A 17284-nucleotide genomic window follows, 5' to 3' on the forward strand; every position below is an offset into this window, starting at 1 on the left:
CCTAGGTTCTGACCATAATTAGAGAACTACTCCTCATAAATAAGTAAAAAATAATCTCGATTCCAGTTTTATCCCTACAACCGATAATCTATTGATAATCTATCACTTGCAGAAAAATATCATGGTGTTGGATCTGACACACGAGCCAACGATAATCCAACTGATGTCAGCGAAAAATAAAAATAAATTTATAATCCATTTTGAGTTTCTCATTATCTTGACAGATAGATAAAATACACGTCAGATTTTCATGGAGGAAATATTTTAAAACTGTAATCCAGAAGAAAACTATTATTATGCTGATTCAAAATTAATGACGTCGTCGATTTTTGACCAATCTTACCTTTACAAATTGTGTGTATCACGTTTTTCATCAAGTCTCCATTACCTAAATTACAAGATTTAAACAATATTAACTGTGGATTAGGATGGTAATTATATCTCTAACTGTAACTGCATTTATAATGTTAAAACCCAAATTCGAGAAATTGACTATTTTAGGAAACTTTTTATTTCTTTTATTTATTAATAGAAACTAGATATATTATTTTTGCTTGACCATTAAGGCGTCAGACAGAAAATCTTCTGTTGGTTTTCTATTTTATCCTGTCTATATTTTATTTTCTTATTTAGGCAGGGATATTTTTTTTTTATAACATCTTTATTTTATTAATATCAAATCAATGTAACAGATTACATGAAACATAAGTTACCATTACCATGTTGTTAATTAGAACTTTAAACAGAGATAACAGTAACACGATGCTTCCTAACGCATTCGTAGGATAGGCTGATTCGCTAGCTTTTCTCCACTTCGCTCGTGGTCTTATATGATCATACTTGTGGCGGCTTTCAACTGTTGTGAGTAAACGCCTTTTTTCTGTAAGTAGATCATTGGATGCGATCCATCTGTTACATCGCATTCCGTCCCAAACACTCCCGCTGCAGGAGATAACATGTTTTCCTGTAAATATCCATGGCATTGAAATACTTTTGCTTTGACACTGATAAAGCAATATCTTCATGACCTTCCATTCCAAAATCCTCCACTTGGTACCAACCAAGAGAAAATGCCTCTCATTGGTATTCAAAACAACACCATCGCAATTAAAGAGCGTTGCAAAATTCTGTCCATTTGCTTTAAGACACCAAATCTCGAATTCCTTCTCGAGATTGTGTTCGAATATCTCCTTAGCAAAATAATACCAAGTTGACCCCATATCCACATAAGCAATATGAATATCTTCGTTATGCTTTGACAAAACAACAAAGCTCTCTGCTTTAGGTTCCTGCTTTGCTTTTTGTGAACACCAGACCATACTATTCATGACTGTAAACATTATAGCCTCAGAGTCATAGCCTTCATCCAGCGAAATCAGCCAAATTGCGGTGTTGAATGAAAATATGACATTGCCAATCCTCCATTCATGATGATTTTGAGTAGCCAACAAGAAGCCGCTTACATAAACAAGAAAATTACTTCTCGAAAACAAACAAGTTCTCTTAAAATAAATAATTTTTTGTTTTACAAAAAGACAGTGAGTGAGGCGTGGAAGATAGACTTATCTCCAATGACGCGATGCCACGTATAAGATGTGAACGTTACTCTTTGTCTTTGTCGTAACCAGATCCCATAATCGGCGGGGCGAAACCATCAGGGAAAGGCGCAATACTGACGTGGAATGGAATATTCGAAACGCGGAGAAGATCCAGCTCCTTTTAGCTTCCTTCATTTTTTATATATAAATATATACTCCAATTAACAAACAAGAAATCGTCACATGCATTTCGAAACCTCTCTTTCTTCTCTCTCTATAGTCGTGAGAAAATCTGAAAAATGGCTCTTCGTACTGTTCTTGTCGCCGACGTCCCTAGCCTCCCGGACTCCGTTTACGGATTATCCGACGGTAACATATCAAACCCTGCCTTATGTATCACGGCAACTCCATATTATCTTCTTTTAATATTTGTAGTTATTACAGGATTTTACTAGTTTTGGCAAGTAGATATATTATATATATATGTATGTGTATAAAGCTGTAAAGCTATCATCGTTTACTAATACACGCTTCTTCTTATTCAGGTATGAGTCCCTCCGGTTTAGAATTGAGCGAACCGAAACCGTTTAAGATGCCTGGATTCTCTGTGATTGGACACAGAGGAAATGGTATGAATGTGTTGCAGTCTTCTGATCGGAGAACCAGAGGTTTTAAAGAAAACTCTATCCTCTCTTTCAATTCTGCAGCCAAGTTTCCCATCGATTTCATTGAGTTCGATGTTCAGGTTGGTTTCTTCGAGTCCTCTCTCAAGTTATAGTCGGTTAGGTTAATCTTGGGGGTTATATTTTGAAATTAAGATTAAAATTTTGTGTAGAAGAATATTCTGATGTGGATCTCCTTTTTTTTCTTGGGGATGCTATTTATAGTTTCTTAGAATTGATATGAACAAGAAGATTGGAGAAAGAGAGATCATGGCCACGAAAGTGAATCCACGAGCTTTGTGTGGTTTTTTTTTTTTTTTTAGGTGACAAAAGATTATTGTCCAGTCATTTTTCATGATGATTTCATCTACTCTCAAGAGAATGTGAGTCTTCTCTTAGATCTTGATTCTTTTTTATCCTAATGCAAGATTATGATCTCAAATAGATGGATATTGTGTTTTGTATTTATTGTGTTCAGGGTATTGTTAATGAGAGTAGAGTGACTGACTTGAGCCTCTCTGAGTTTCTCCTCTATGGACCTCAGAAAGAAGCTGAGAAAACAGGCAAGACCCTTATGAGGAAATCCAAAGAAGGTCAGGTTTTGAAATGGGAAGTTGACTCTGATGACTCCCTTTGCACGCTACAAGAAGCTTTCGAACGAGTTGACCAATCTCTAGGGTTCAATATCGAGTTGAAATTCGATAATCAGGTTGTCTATGAACGAGAGTTTCTCGTCCATGTCTTGAGAACAGTTCTGCAGGTATGATCATATATAATACTAGTCAGTCCAACCAATTCTAAGAGTATTATTATTAGTAAAAAAAAAAGGTATTAACCTTTTTTTTTCTGTTTCCATTTGTTGCGTGTGGCACAAACTACAGGTGGTGTTTGATTATGCTAAAGACAGACCAGTGATCTTCTCAAGTTTCCAACCAGATGCAGCACAGCTTGTTAGAGAACTGCAGAACACTTACCCTGTATGTTCCTGTCTCAAAAAAAAAATTAATCCTAATTTTCAGCAAATGCATCCATTTTGATCCAATTATGTGGTTTGTTTTCGTAGGTTTTCTTTCTGACTGATGCGGGGAATCAAATGTTCAAAGACGAGAGAAGAAACTCACTGGAAGAAGCCATTAAAGTTTGCTTGGAAGGAAAGCTACAAGGTATTGTTTCAGAGGTTAAAGGAGTTTTCAGAAACCCATCAGCCATTGCCAAGATCAAAGAATCTAACCTTTCTCTTCTCACATACGGCAAACTCAAGTAAAGCTTCTTCATTCTCTCTTATTATGCACAGCCAAACTCTGACTCTAAGCTCTGAGTTGATGATGTATTGATTCAAAATGGGTGTTGCAGCAATGTGGGAGAGGCAGTGTACATGCAATATGTGATGGGGATTGAAGGAGTGATTGTAGACTTTGTTGAGGAGATTTCTGAGTCAGTGACGCTCATGATGATAAGACCACCATCACCATCATCACCATTACCATCATCACAGTCAAAGGATGATGTTGCTGCCATTACAAGACCTGAGTTTTCACAGAAGGAGATTGATTTTCTTCTCAAGCTTCTTTCACAGTTGATACAGTATTAATTGATTTCATTATTACCTATGTTTTTTCTGATCGAATATCTTTGTATCTTTTACTTCTTTTATCATGTGATATTTTTTTTCTTCTTTCTTCTTCTTTTTTCTTCCGATCTGAGTGTCTTGCTCCAATAGCTAAACTGTATATAAATCTGCAATCTATCTGCAATTTTCTTACTCTTTGGTCTTCACATGGATCAGTTTATAAACTAATTTACATGGATTGATTTTTAAAATACCATATAGTAAATTATATAATTCAAAAATCAAATTACTGTATTATTTTTTGCTAATTTTTATATTTATAATCAATATATTTTCCGATTCTTAATTTAAGGTTTCAATTTACTTAATCTTTCAATTAAAATAATACTTTACTAAATTAATAAAATTATATTCCTGACATTATTAATTTATAAGCTTTTATCGTAGGTGAGAAATATCAAAATCTAATTCTTATTGAAAATATGGTAATAAAAATTTTCTAGGTTATGTATTTTAGGAAAAAGAAATTTTCATATAATTTTGGTAATAATGGGTTGAGTCTTTCAAATTCACTATTTTAAGATAAAACTATCTATCTATCTAATATTGTTTACGAAATAATTTTTCACATTCGAGAACTCTCATGTTAAAAGTTATTGTGGTTAATAAAATACATAAATTAGCCAAAAAATGAAAAAAAATATTTTTATTAGATAAGTGCTAAACTTAATAGTAAAAATAATTATCCAAAATCTAAAATATGTTATAAAACAAAAAGATAATTCCTATATAATTTTTTTTTTAAAAACATATAACTAAATATTAATCAAGTAAAAATTTTAATTTAATATAAAAAGAGAATATTGAATAATGTTTAAGATTTATTTCTATATAATGAATATAGTATACAAAGAAACTTTTAAAAGTAAAATATGTAAGAATTTCAAATGAAAACATAAATAATAATTTATCAATATAGTCTTTTAATTAAAATATATATTTTAAAATAAAAATATAATTCATATATGTATATATATGTATATATATATTGTGTTCTTATCTAAAAAAAGTATAATAAAAAGTATAATAAAAAGTTCAAAATTTAAAAATAGAAAACACATAACTAAACATTAAGCATGTAAAATTTTTAATTTTATATAATCGAAAAGAGAATATTAAGTCATTTTAAGATTTATTTTTATATGATGAATATAGTGTACAAAGTGGTTTTAAAAAAAATTATAATACGTAAGAATTTTTAAACGAAAACAAAAATAATAATTTATCATTATAAGTTTTTTATTAGTAATATATAGATATATATATATATATATATATATATATATTAATAAGTAATTATAAAATTTTATGTTCTCATGGGGGGGAAGAAATACATGGTTCTTAATTATATCCCAATGACAGTATGTGTCTTTCATCCAAACCTTTCGAAAGGATGCTTGAAGTTCCAATCAAACTACAACTCGTTGTTCTCCCTCGTCTCTGCCTTAACTATGAAGAAAACAAAAGACATTCTCTTTTCCTCTTCATCAGTATCAAATTCAAGAATCCAATTCCAATAGCCACAACAGAAAGTCTCTTTGATATAAACAAAACAAAAATACAATTAATTCACCTCGCCAAATAAAACTTTGAAGTCTAATTCATCAGGCGGATTAATTCAACTTATCATTCGGGAAACAAGAGGAACAAATAAAAAAGAAATGTTCGGGAATAAAATAGCAGGAATGAAAATGAATGGTTGTTCCTTATCAATTTTAACAAGGAATAATTTTCTTTTTTAATTCTCTACAAAAAAAGGAATGAAAGGGAATGAGATGGAATTATTATTCTTTGTGAATGGTAATTTTTTTAGGAACGTTAGGGAATGTATTATTCTTCGCCGTTCCCTGGTCACCATAGTGTTCTTTAATATATTTGTGATTAAATAGTTTCATACAATAACTATGTTTACCAGTCAAAATTAGAATCATTTTTCTTTTCATTTTAATAATTCTTTGAGCTTGCTCATTTCTATAAATTTATTAATATATGAATTATTTTTGTAGTTTTTCTAATGCAATAATAATAATCTAATTGTCTTGTGTTAGATTATAATACTATAAACTAGGTTACGTCCGCTCCTTGTGCGGAATGAACATTATATATAAAAATTATATTATGAATTGTATTTTTTTACATATTGTGAAATAATAAATATATAATGAATAATTAAAAAGTCAGTAACTATTACATATATAATTAAACTGGTGCGAACATATAAATAAAAACTATTTATCCAAACAATAATTTTTTTCTCTATGATAGGATATATAATTAAATTTAATGATATATATATATATATTATTTTTATATTAGTTTTTAATATTAATTTCTATTAAATGATGCTTTTTACTTATATGGTTTTTTTAATCATTTGTATATTTTATAGAAAAAAACTTTAAATTAATGATAACAAAATTTTCATTGTGGGATTAACAGTTGAGAAATACCCTAGGATATCAATAAAAAAGTTTTTGTCACAAATATAGTCTCTAAGGATCAAAATGACCAAAATGTTTTATTAAAAAGGTAAATATACACTTATACTCGTAGGGTTAACTAATTCAAATCTTAGGGTTTAATGTTAAATGGTGAAGATTTGGAATTAAGTTTTAAAATTTTATAAAATAAAAATAACTATCAAAAATTTGAATATAAAAATTTGAAAAATAGTTTCAAAAAGTATTTCGAATTGCAAAAAGAAATTTTGAAAAAAGAATTAAAAAAGTTTGAATTTGAAAACATATAATATGAAACTCTAAAAAATTTATTTTATTTATTTATTTGTATTTATATATCTAGGGTATTAAGGTATTTTTTACCTATTAAGTGAAACTTTTTGGTCATTTTCCTCCTTAGTGTCTATTTTGTGATAAAAACTTGAAAATTGTCTATTTGAGAGAATTGTCTTTAATAGTTTTAGTAATTTGTATTTTCTTATAAAATTAAGTTGTCAATTTTGTTCAAAGCTTTTATCAAAAAAAGTTTGTTCAAAGTAAATTTCAAAATTAAACTATTTATATGTTTTATATGGTATATAGTATAATTTAAAACGATATATATATATATATATATATATAATCTTAATAATTATTAGATGAGACTTTCTACTTATATGATTTTGTAATAATTTGTATCTTGTCATAAAAAAAATTTAAACAGTGGATCATAAAATTGAATGTGAGATTTTTAACAGTTTTATTAATTTATAGTTTTTTTTTAAATTTCAAATATAACATATACAGAAAAATCTAAATTTTTATTATATGGTTAATGTGGTTGTTTAATTTATTTTAATAGTTTAAAATTAAACAAATATGATAGAAGATACAATAACTTTTATCAAATCTTTATTATTCAAAATCATTAATTATCATATATATTTTAGTCACATTAGGTAATTTTGTAAGTTTTATTTAAGGAAATAATAAAGAACATTAATAATAAATTTAAGGTTAGTTTAATAAAAAGTTTATTATATATTTAAATAGATCAATCTATTTCTGTAAAGATTCTAATAATCATTCTAACGATGACTAGTGGTTATAAAAAATATGTTATAATGTTTCTCAATTAATATATAAGAGATACGACCGACACATGCATTATCATATGTACTCATTTTTGTTTTTAATTTTTAGTTGTCCTTATTTACCAAAGAACTCCGACACTATATATTGTCATCCAATTAGGATTCACGATATTACTCTCATCACAAAACTTTTGGCCATTGATAAATACTCTTTCAAATAATGGAACCAAAACACAAAGCTTTGCCTGTAGGATTCAGGTTTCGTCCAACAGATTGTGAGATTTCAAAATATTTCTTGACGAGAAAAGCTCTGGAACAACGAATGAGAGCTCCCAATGTACCTGAAGAGTGTCATGATATCTTCTCAAGACGTCCTCGTGACCTGCCTGGTAAGATTAACCAGATTTTCTATCTAGGTTTCGTGTTCCATTGTCCGGGTTTTGCTTATGGGTAACTAACGTTCGGTCTCTATCTCTATTTGTTCTTTCAGGCTATCCAAGAGAAACGCATTGGTACTTTTATTGCAGAAAACTTAACGGCCAAGTTACTTTCAACCCTCATAGTATTTGGAAACAAATCGGAGAAGAAACTGGTGTGTTAGATCCAAAGAATAATGATACATTAGTCGGTATCAAACGTCCATTCACTTTCGTTGATCATGAAGAGCCCGACGATATTCTTTTGTCAGATAAAGACGAATCTCCACAATACAATTGGTTCATGGATGTATTTAGCCTCCCGTTGACAATTTCAGAGACTGATTGGGTTTTGTGCCATGTTTTTCGCAAGAATAACGAACCTGAATCCGAAGAAGAAGGAGAAAATGAAGAAAAAGAAACGGTTGATGCAGAGAGTTTGGATCTTCTTATAGAGAAAGATGGAAATATTCTTCCTCCATCTCCTTCTCCACCTTAGCTTCTTCTGATGGCTTGCTTTATGAAGATGTTCTTAAAAACGGGTGGGTTAGTTTTTTTAAGAATTATTATTATACTTATTATGTAGTTTTGTCACGAATAAAAAAAAATAAAGAACAAATTGTAAAGATCAGTTTATAAGAATCGGAATGAAAGCACAACAGAATCTCATCAGTAATAATAATAATAGTTCTTTGAATCAGAGCATTAGATTCTCAATACATTATCATAGTCCAAAACTTTATCACCTAGTTGCTGCAGACCTAAATTGCCTTTTAGTCCTTTTTCAGATTTGAGAAAGAAATTTTGAAGAAGAAAAGAGTGGCTTTCAAAAACACGTTTATACGTAATAATTTATTATTTTTACCAAAAGATGGTAATTTATTACATGCACGTAAGAAAACTCTAAAACTAATTAAAAAAAAACTACAATAGTTATCATACTTATTAGATAGTACATAGTTAAAAAAATCATATAATGTTATGATTTTGGGTTTAGCTTCCAGAGCATTTGAATTCATGTAGTAATATATTGCTCTGGACGGTTGGCCCAAAACCATAACATTATATGATTTTTTTAACGGTTATATGATTTTGATAAGTAGAAATTGTAATGCTGCTCGTTATCCAGTGGACGGTTGTGCCGCTCTCTCCAAATATTATACAAAGTACTTTAAGCTGATGATTGTTTTTCTAATTTTTAGATTTTATCTTCTCGTTTTTGATTTTTAGTTTTTAAATTTTGGTTTTTGGTTTTTGATATTGCAATAGATTTTAGTTTTTTGAAAAAATATAAATGATTGTTTTAAATTTTGGTTTTTAGTTTTTGGTTTTCACTTTTAAAATTAATAAAATGAAATATTATTAATAATAATAAAAATCCTGAAAAAATAAATAAATAATTAAAATACTATTATCAAAACACACATAAACTTATTTAATAAAATTATTTTAAAACAAAAACTGCAAATACAAAATAAAATTATTGTGACTCCAATATAGATACAGAAATTTGATCTTAAATGTCTTCCTTATATTTCATTTGAGTGTTATTATGTTCTCTGGTGTACTTGTAATTTTTTTATCCAATGCCTGATCAGAATGATTAATATAATTAATATTATTAAAAAAACATTGCCCTATTGCCCGTCGTAATCATAATGCTCCGATGATATCGATATGATTACAAGCGAGTCTTGTTCTCATGATGATCAAGCGAGTCATATTCAAAGTCACATAATTTATATGATCCAATTGAAATCAACATAAGAATTCAAATGTTCAAATCTAAACTCCTTGACGAAAACAACAGGGCAGATATGTTTGACCATCATCCGGTCAAATCCAAAAGGATGACGTGTCGGCTGTCATAAAACTTTTTGACTTTTTGACCTTTAATATCAGTTGAGATCAGGCCACGTGTAAATGATCAAATCTGAGCCGTTGGTCATTACTTACACGCGTGAGATTTCTTCCCCAATATTGGTCTCGTCTCCGTCTTTCCGGCTGTTCGATCTGTTTCTTTCTTTGACCAACCAAAAAAAAAGACAACTTTTTAGAGCTTTTCTTTCTTTCTTTCTTACATTGAACACATTATTACCACAATACTTGAATCTCACTTCTCTCTCTCTGTATCCTCTCGCGAAATCTCATATTGTTAGGAACTCTCTGAATTTGTAGAGGAGTTTGTTCTGATTGATTAGGGTTATCGGGAGATATGATGAAAGCATCGTTAGGGAGGTTAAGGAGATTCGCATTGCCCACCAAGGTCGATGCGGTTAATATTGAAGAGCTTTTTCCTACTACACAGATTGATGGCCTTGCTCGAGCCTCCAAGGTACACATTTTGTAGATGAGGTTTTAAGCTAGTTTTTTTTTTTAATTCTCTGGGTTGTTTGCTTTTGATTGTTCGAGTTTCTGTGGTAAATTTTTCTAATAAAAAGAAGTGATTAACCCATTAGTTCAAATAGACATGTAGTTAGTTAGTTACGGTAACTGGTGTTAGTTAGTTACTTGGTTGTTTTGTTTCCGGAATTAGACTGGATGATTCATTAAATTTGGTTTTAATGGTAAATGAGGTTAAAAAATGTTTGTTTATAATTTGGATATATGTGGTGTATAATTAATTGTTGATTCCAGGATATGCAAGAAATGAGGGAGGGTTATGATAGATTACTCTCTGTGGCTGCTGCCACTGCCAATAGCGCTTATGGTAAAATACATATTCTCTCTACTTTTTGTTGATGTTTTTACAACTTTTTATCATCCACTCTGGTTCATAGTTGAAGATTAATATATGTATTAGACTCTAAATCATTTTTGTTTTATTTGTCAGAGTTTTCTGAATCATTGGGGGAGATGGGTTCATGCTTGGAGCAAATCTCTCCTCATAACGATGAAGAAAGTGGTAAGTCTGTTTTCTTTTTTTTTTGGAAGATTCATCTCTCATGGATGGATGTTTTGTTTTGTCTTGTTTTACATGCTGTAACATTGTTTCTTTCTTCTGAAGGTAGAATTTTGCTCAAGTTGGGTCAAGTTCAGTTTGAGCTTCAGAAACTCGTCGACACTTATGTAAGTTGTATGTTGCACCCTTGTACTTTCCCTGAAGCCGTATATGTATAAATTGTGATCAAACTGAGACAAGTTCTTGTTTTGCTTTTTTCCTTTAGCGTTCTCAAATATTCAAGACCATTACACGACCGTCAGAGTCACTTCTCAGTGACCTTAGAACCGTCGAGGTATGCTCTAGCTTTAGTCTAGTTAATATAGTTTGAGCAAGGGTTAAAAAAGGACCAAATTGACGAAACAAAACCTTGATAAAGATCCGCTAATCTTTTTTTATTATCTTTCCCTCTCAGGATATGAAGCAACAATGTGAAGAAAAGAGGTCAGTTATCTCCTGCAATGTAGTCTTTTCCTTTCTCAGTATTTGTTTGATTAATTTTTTGCCTAAACGTCTTGAGTCTTAACTTACAGAGACGTTGTTAAGAACATGGTGATGGAGCATGTGAAAGACAAGGTACACCTTAAAGGCAGTAAAGGGGAGAAACTTATACGCCGACAGTTGGAGACTGCTCGTGATGAGCTACAAGACGAGGCCACCTTGTGCATTTTCCGATTAAAATCTCTAAAGGAAGGACAAGCTCGAAGTCTCCTCACACAAGCAGCCCGCCACCACACTGCTCAGGTACCTTCCCCCCCAAAATAAGGCAACTGAACTGCTCAATTACTGTCTCTTATACTTTCTTTTTCTTTACATTTTCATAGAAGCATCTGTTCTTGGCTGGTCTAAAATCACTTGAGGCAGTAGAGAAACAAGTCAGAATTGCTGCGGAGAGACAACACATCGACTGTGAGCTCTCTGATAACGAGAACGAAATGGAATCTAGTGAGGATGATGATGATGATGACCGACATTTTAACAGAGATGGAGAACTCAGCTTTGACTACATAACAAGTGAGCAGAGAGTAGAAGCTCTACCTACACCACAAGGATCGATGAAGGTAAATGCAGATCATAGAGAAGAGAACCCAATGTCATACCAAGATCGCAGAAAGAGCAGCCATTCAGCACCGTTGTTCCCTCATGAGAAGTCTGCAAACGCTTACGTATTACCAACTCCTGTCGATTCAAAGTCCTCATCAATCTTCACGCAAGCAAACCACAGTGCACACTTATGGCATTCGTCTCCGCTTGAACCCATAAAAACCGTTCATAAAGAAGCGGAAACCAACATCTATTCCCGTCTCCCTCGTCCTTCAGAAACTACTCAGCACGCCTTTTCTGGACCGGTCAAACCATCCTCAACCCGTCTTCCAGTTCCGGGTCAGGCTCACTCATCTTCTCCAAGGATGTCTCCTGCGGCTTCACCTCCCCTCGCTTCTTCTCCGCGGATCAACGAACTCCATGAGCTTCCTAGACCACCGGGTCAATCTGCTCCTCCACGACGCTCTAAATCTCCTGGTCTGACTGGTCACTCAGCTCCTGTAACCACGTGGAGTCAAGAAAGAAGCAATGTAGCTGTGTCCAAGAACATTGTAGCATCACCACTTCCGGTTCCACCTTTGGTTGTACCAAGAAGCTACTCCATACCTTCAGTAAACCAGAGAGAACAACCCTTTCCTGACACTGACAGAGTAGTCTCTCCACCGCCTCTGCCTCTAACTCCAGCGTCTCTGATGAATCTCAGATCGCTCTCTCGGTCTCGGTCTCGGGTCGGGGAAGCTGCTTCTCAGAGCGGTCAAATAAGAGGTAACGAACACTGTGTTTTTTGTAACCTTGGAACTGCGAAATCTTCATCATCACCCATGATTTTAAGACAGGAGTTGTTGTTCATGTCAAACGCAGGAGTAAAATTGATTGGACGATGAAGATGTGTAGTAGTAGCTAGCGTGGCGTGGCGTTTGATCAAAACGTTGGTTGTAGAAAGTAAATATACAAGTCTGATTTATTTTGTAGTTCTTTGGTTTTTTGAATCTCCTAATTTGTAACACTATACTGTTTTTTGTTTCCCTTACATATCTTTGTAACTTTGAAAAAAATTTAGTTGTTGTTTTCTGAAAATTAGGAGAAGGAAATTGAGAAATTAGAGGGAATGTTTCCTTACAAAATCCATAATTATTATTTTGGTAGTTTAATGGTTCCTCATCTATCATTTTACTCCAGTGATCTGCATCCCATTAATGGTTCCTCAATATATGTAAAAGGTTCGGTAGAAGCTTGAGTGGACGTCCCATTCAAAGATCATTGATTGGTTCTTTTGAAGAGTCTCTCTTCTCAGGAAGATATACATATGGGCAAACTAATCAGGTCTCATATACTACTCACAACGCTCAAGCCAAAGAAATTAACACATTTTACATTTGACTCACACCTGCTCTCTTTGCCATTCTTAGTATTGCTGGTGGAAACATCTCTTCAAAATCACAGAGCTTCCATAGTGTTGGTGATGATTACTTCTTATTGTACTATGCATCCATAGATATCTCTGGAGTACAATTACCCAGAAAATTCAAGATATTTTGACATAACCATTTGAAACTTTGATTCCGAAGTTGTATTACATTTTTTTCTTTATTTTGTAAGTTATCAAAGATTTAATGATATTCATTGTCAGGTATATCAAATAAAAGGTTTTGTTTGAAACAACACTTATCTCATGTTGGAGGTTTAGTAGCAAAAGTTCAATGATTTGGGAGATCAAAGGTTGGGATTTGAGAAGAGAGACCATGTGAGAGGTAATAAAGCAGCCTTGGGAATATGTTTCTGTAAGGATCACTTTCTCTTTTGGTCTTCAAATAGGTCATACACCTTTCTACTTCAGACTTGACCTCCAAGTAAACCTCATGAGCTTTCTCTTTATCATTTAGCTCTTTCTCTCTACCTTTTGTTTCTATCGGTTTCCCAAAGTATATGTAATACCGTCCAGGAATCTTTGGAATTAGTCCAGGCATATGCAAATCTTGGTTCCTCACTTCGCCTTCTTCATCATTCCTGATCATATTTTATCACCACCACATTTTCATTACTATATATATAATCTTGAAAAGAGATTGAATATAATACCTCAGCTTAATAGTGTCCTGTGTTATCTCTTCTATGATGTTCTTCAAGAAAGGGATCTTCATTTGATCATTGTAATCCAAAACCATCTGTGATATTACTCCAAGAAAGTTACTGATTGAAACAAAAACTAGAAGAAAGAAGAGATTTGTGCTTTACTTGACAGAGATCATCTTCTCCAACAGCGCCGAAAGGAATGATTTTTGTTCCAAACTTAGATGCAATCCTTACAAACTCTGAATGTTCAGGCCAGAACAGCTTGTATTCTTCACCCTGCAGAAAATGTGTCAGAGCAAAAAACATGAAGGAAACACAAACAATTAAGTTACCTTTCTGTGCAAGGCTTCACGGACACCTCCAGGATACAAGACCACATGAGCCTTTGAACGAAGCAGCTTGTAGAAATTTGTATTCGAGACGGGAACTGCGCCTATAATCCTAACTGAGTCGAACATCTGCATATCAGGGAGCTTTGAGCCTATCTTTTTGGCAAACATCAGTGGATGTGCAAGGCCACGCAAGATAATGTTCCTCTCTTTCAAGAAATGAATAGCTGCTGGACGCAGTTCGAGACCAAGCAACATGTGGTTGCCAACATACAGAACAGGTCCCTCTGAAGGTATTCCTGCAAGTGATCTTACTACTGTACCGTTGTCTAGAGTTGAGAGGAATACTGGAGAAACAGCATCTGTTAGCAATCTGAGGCACAGAAAAATAATAATACTACTTCAGTATTTACTTATAGGATACTTTGTTGATTGATGTCACTTACCTTTGTGATTGTTCAAACTCTTTGAGCTCAAAGGGAGTAGGCAGAGTGTAATCAGAAATGTAATCAAGTTTCTTCCCACGGCGATAATAATAGGCAATCTTAAGGATGGTCGCCAGGTCTACTCCATCCTCCTAACATATATAAAGAAACAATCGAGCTGTTCATTAGTAAACCAAACACAATCTTGATGATGCAACAAGTCTCTATATTGGTTAAAGACTGCTAGAGACTAGATTTGATTCATCACCTCACTGAAATAGGACTCAAAACGTAGAAGAAGTTGTGAATCTATAAATTAAATGTTCTAAAAACGGCGTCTAGGTGCCCGCCTAGTAACACATATCCCACCTATAAAGCGTCTAATTACCGTCTAACAATTTATTGGAAATTGTATAACATAAAGAGCACCTTACCAAGAAGAGGAACTGTCCATTATTCGCAAACTCACGGACTTCACATTTCGGCAATGCACAACAGAGTCTTTCAATGTCTTCTTTGTTCAGTAGCCATTGATCACGTCCACTGCAATATCCATAGAGGACGTATTATAGCTACAGCTCAGCTTCTTTAATAATGAAAACAGAGAAGTTTATGAACCTCAGAAGTATCAGTGTTTGGGCTTTGACTGTGTACATGTGGGACTTCGCAGATGCTGAAGCAGACTTAAGCAGTTGAAGTTTCCATAGAAGTGTGTCCTTGGGAAAGATCCTAGCCAGAGTCTGGTAATAGTTACTAGTTAAACGCTATGATAAATAAAACACATGCAATAAATGATTTGTTCTCCTAAAATAGTCTTACAGGCAGATTAGCCGAGGCTGCAAAGATGTCTCCTAAGAGTCCTCCACCCATCTGCTTGACAGTTTCATTCAGCATACTCTCGAACATTGCTGCATACTGATGATAACCTATAATAACAAAATACCGTTAGCCCTGACTTTCAAGCAAAACCTGGCATTGAAACCTAGTCTGTTGCTTCACCTTCACGAAACACAAAGTTATCTTCTATCAAGCTGGGAACTTGGTCGGGCAATATTTCCAGTAGACTCGATAACGGTTGCAACATGAAGTTGTTTACGCGTGTGACTGCATCAAAGAGTGTCTTAAAATGAGCACAAGACAAGAGAATCAAGAGAAAGCGAGTGGTATCATTTTACCTGGATTAGCAAGAATCAAGACAATATCAATATCAGGGTTACTCGCTGCAACATCTAGAGCAAAACAAGCTCCAACAGATTCACCAACTATATAGATGGGTCTGTTTGGGACACGGTAGGATTCCGACCTAACTGTCCTCTCAATGAGTCTCACAATGTCTGCAAATTTACATAAAAACAAAGATTAATAATCCAGTTTATAAAAAACGGTTATGAAACAACAGATAAGAAAAGAACCTCGAGCAGGTGTACGATCCGTGGCTGGAAAGTGAAGGCACCATACGTCGAATATCCTAAATATGATCAAAAAAGTCAATGAGAGATTAGAAAGAAGATTGAGTAAAGTTAGTATCAAACATTACTTACTCTCCAAGTCTCCTATGCTGGCGAATGAGCCCTAATCCAGTACCATCGATCCCTGTAGTTTCTTTAACTTGAGACACACGTTTCTATAAGAAGCAATATTAAAAAAGGACGAACCAGGTATATAGAGGAGAAGAGGAGATCCTGGAGCGCGTGAGCTGCATTCTAATGGAGAGAACCACCGAGGTGGACCTCCATCTCCGCCCTCTGATATATAGAAATTTTCAGCTTCAGCCAAAAAGTCCATCAAACTCTTCCTCTCCTCCGGCCTCGCCGCCTCCGTGTCTGAATAGGGATTCACCGTGGCCGTCGCTTTTGATCCATCCCGGAGACGTCCAAGCGCGACGGAGGTCAGCCGTTGGTTTGACTTCAAGTAGGAAAAATCAGCTCTTCTTGAACCTGAGGAGAAGATGGGACAGATACCATCGGTGATGGTAATCGCCATTGACGAGAGAACTCGAGTATCAATGGTAGATGAACATTCTCGTTGTTTAACTTCATCTTCAAGCAAATGGAACATGAGAAGCTCGTGCTCACGAGAAAACAGCCAGCGATGCGTGCTCCGCCATTCTTTCCACTCTTTTCTTCTTTTTTTTCTCGAGGTCGGTTTGGAATTTTACATTTTCTGTTTGAATTTGGTTTAGACTTGGTTTTATGAAATTCAATTCACCAACCATATTATAGTTTATTTAGGGTTTTTTTTTTTTTGGCATCGAAAGCTCCATATATTATTAAGAAAACTCCCTGAGGTTGGCCGACTAGGCCATCCAACTAGGAAGCTGAGAGTTTACATGGGAGAAAGTGAAACCGCGAGCTCGAGCTCCCTTTGCAAGGAGAACGGCTCGGATGTTCAGTGAACGAGGGATAAAAGATATGGAGCAAAACGTAAACATAGAACGAATAAGATGGAACTCATCAAATTCAGCCAACAATGATGGCCATTTGTCTTCGTCGTCTTCTTCTATGAGATTGACAAGCTGTAGGCAGTCAGTCTCAAAAGTCATGGAACTATGGTCCAGTTGTAGAGAGGATTTCATAGCCCACAGCAGAGTTTGAAACTCTGCATGCAGGAGGGTTAAGACTCGGTTACTAGCGAATGAACCAAAAGTCAGACAGACTCGGTTATAATTCTTCTATGAGAACGACTTTTAGTTTA

General features: G+C 33.8%; 4 protein-coding genes across 6 annotated transcripts; 3 read left to right on the forward strand and 1 right to left on the reverse strand.

The window, feature by feature from the left end:
- Positions 1-1743: 1743 nt before the first annotated feature.
- On the forward strand, positions 1744-3962 carry LOC106352709 (glycerophosphodiester phosphodiesterase GDPD2-like). Its single transcript, XM_013792344.3, has 7 exons — positions 1744-1907; positions 2084-2283; positions 2524-2583; positions 2679-2960; positions 3082-3177; positions 3264-3460; positions 3554-3962. The coding sequence occupies exons 1-7, from the start codon at positions 1838-1840 to the stop codon at positions 3789-3791; spliced, it is 1143 nt and encodes a 380-aa protein (XP_013647798.2). The 5' UTR covers positions 1744-1837; the 3' UTR covers positions 3792-3962.
- Positions 3963-7364: 3402 nt separating this feature from the next.
- LOC106356676 (NAC domain-containing protein 104-like) lies at positions 7365-8478 on the forward strand. Its single transcript, XM_013796413.3, has 2 exons — positions 7365-7751; positions 7853-8478. The coding sequence occupies exons 1-2, from the start codon at positions 7583-7585 to the stop codon at positions 8275-8277; spliced, it is 594 nt and encodes a 197-aa protein (XP_013651867.2). The 5' UTR covers positions 7365-7582; the 3' UTR covers positions 8278-8478.
- A 1194-nt stretch (positions 8479-9672) lies between these two features.
- Positions 9673-12931, forward strand: LOC106352710 (uncharacterized protein At2g33490-like). 3 transcript variants are annotated; one of them, XM_013792348.3, is made up of 9 exons: positions 9712-10113; positions 10416-10488; positions 10612-10683; positions 10786-10847; positions 10946-11014; positions 11135-11163; positions 11253-11463; positions 11544-12528; positions 12625-12931. In XM_013792348.3, exons 1-9 carry the CDS (start codon positions 9994-9996, stop codon positions 12645-12647), a joined length of 1644 nt encoding a protein of 547 aa, XP_013647802.2. In that variant the 5' UTR covers positions 9712-9993; the 3' UTR covers positions 12648-12931. The 3 variants fall into 3 exon arrangements, with proteins under 3 accessions (XP_013647801.2, XP_013647802.2, XP_048592907.1); XM_013792347.3 differs by having other exon boundaries at positions 9673-10113; positions 11544-12931; XM_048736950.1 differs by lacking the exon at positions 9712-10113 and having other exon boundaries at positions 10790-10847; positions 11544-12931.
- A 404-nt stretch (positions 12932-13335) lies between these two features.
- On the reverse strand, positions 13336-16624 carry LOC106356678 (phytyl ester synthase 2, chloroplastic). The gene is made up of 13 exons (XM_013796414.3): positions 16246-16624; positions 16132-16183; positions 16003-16058; positions 15766-15924; positions 15590-15694; positions 15410-15516; positions 15209-15330; positions 15025-15133; positions 14612-14742; positions 14169-14538; positions 13999-14112; positions 13843-13928; positions 13336-13770 (listed from the first exon to the last, which is right to left on the reverse strand). The coding sequence occupies exons 1-13, from the start codon at positions 16571-16573 to the stop codon at positions 13461-13463; spliced, it is 2049 nt and encodes a 682-aa protein (XP_013651868.2). The 5' UTR covers positions 16574-16624; the 3' UTR covers positions 13336-13460.
- Between the last annotated feature and the right edge of the window lie 660 nt (positions 16625-17284).

This window comes from Brassica napus, chromosome A7 (genome assembly GCF_020379485.1).
Source record: "Brassica napus cultivar Da-Ae chromosome A7, Da-Ae, whole genome shotgun sequence".
Lineage (NCBI taxonomy): Eukaryota > Viridiplantae > Streptophyta > Magnoliopsida > Brassicales > Brassicaceae > Brassica > Brassica napus.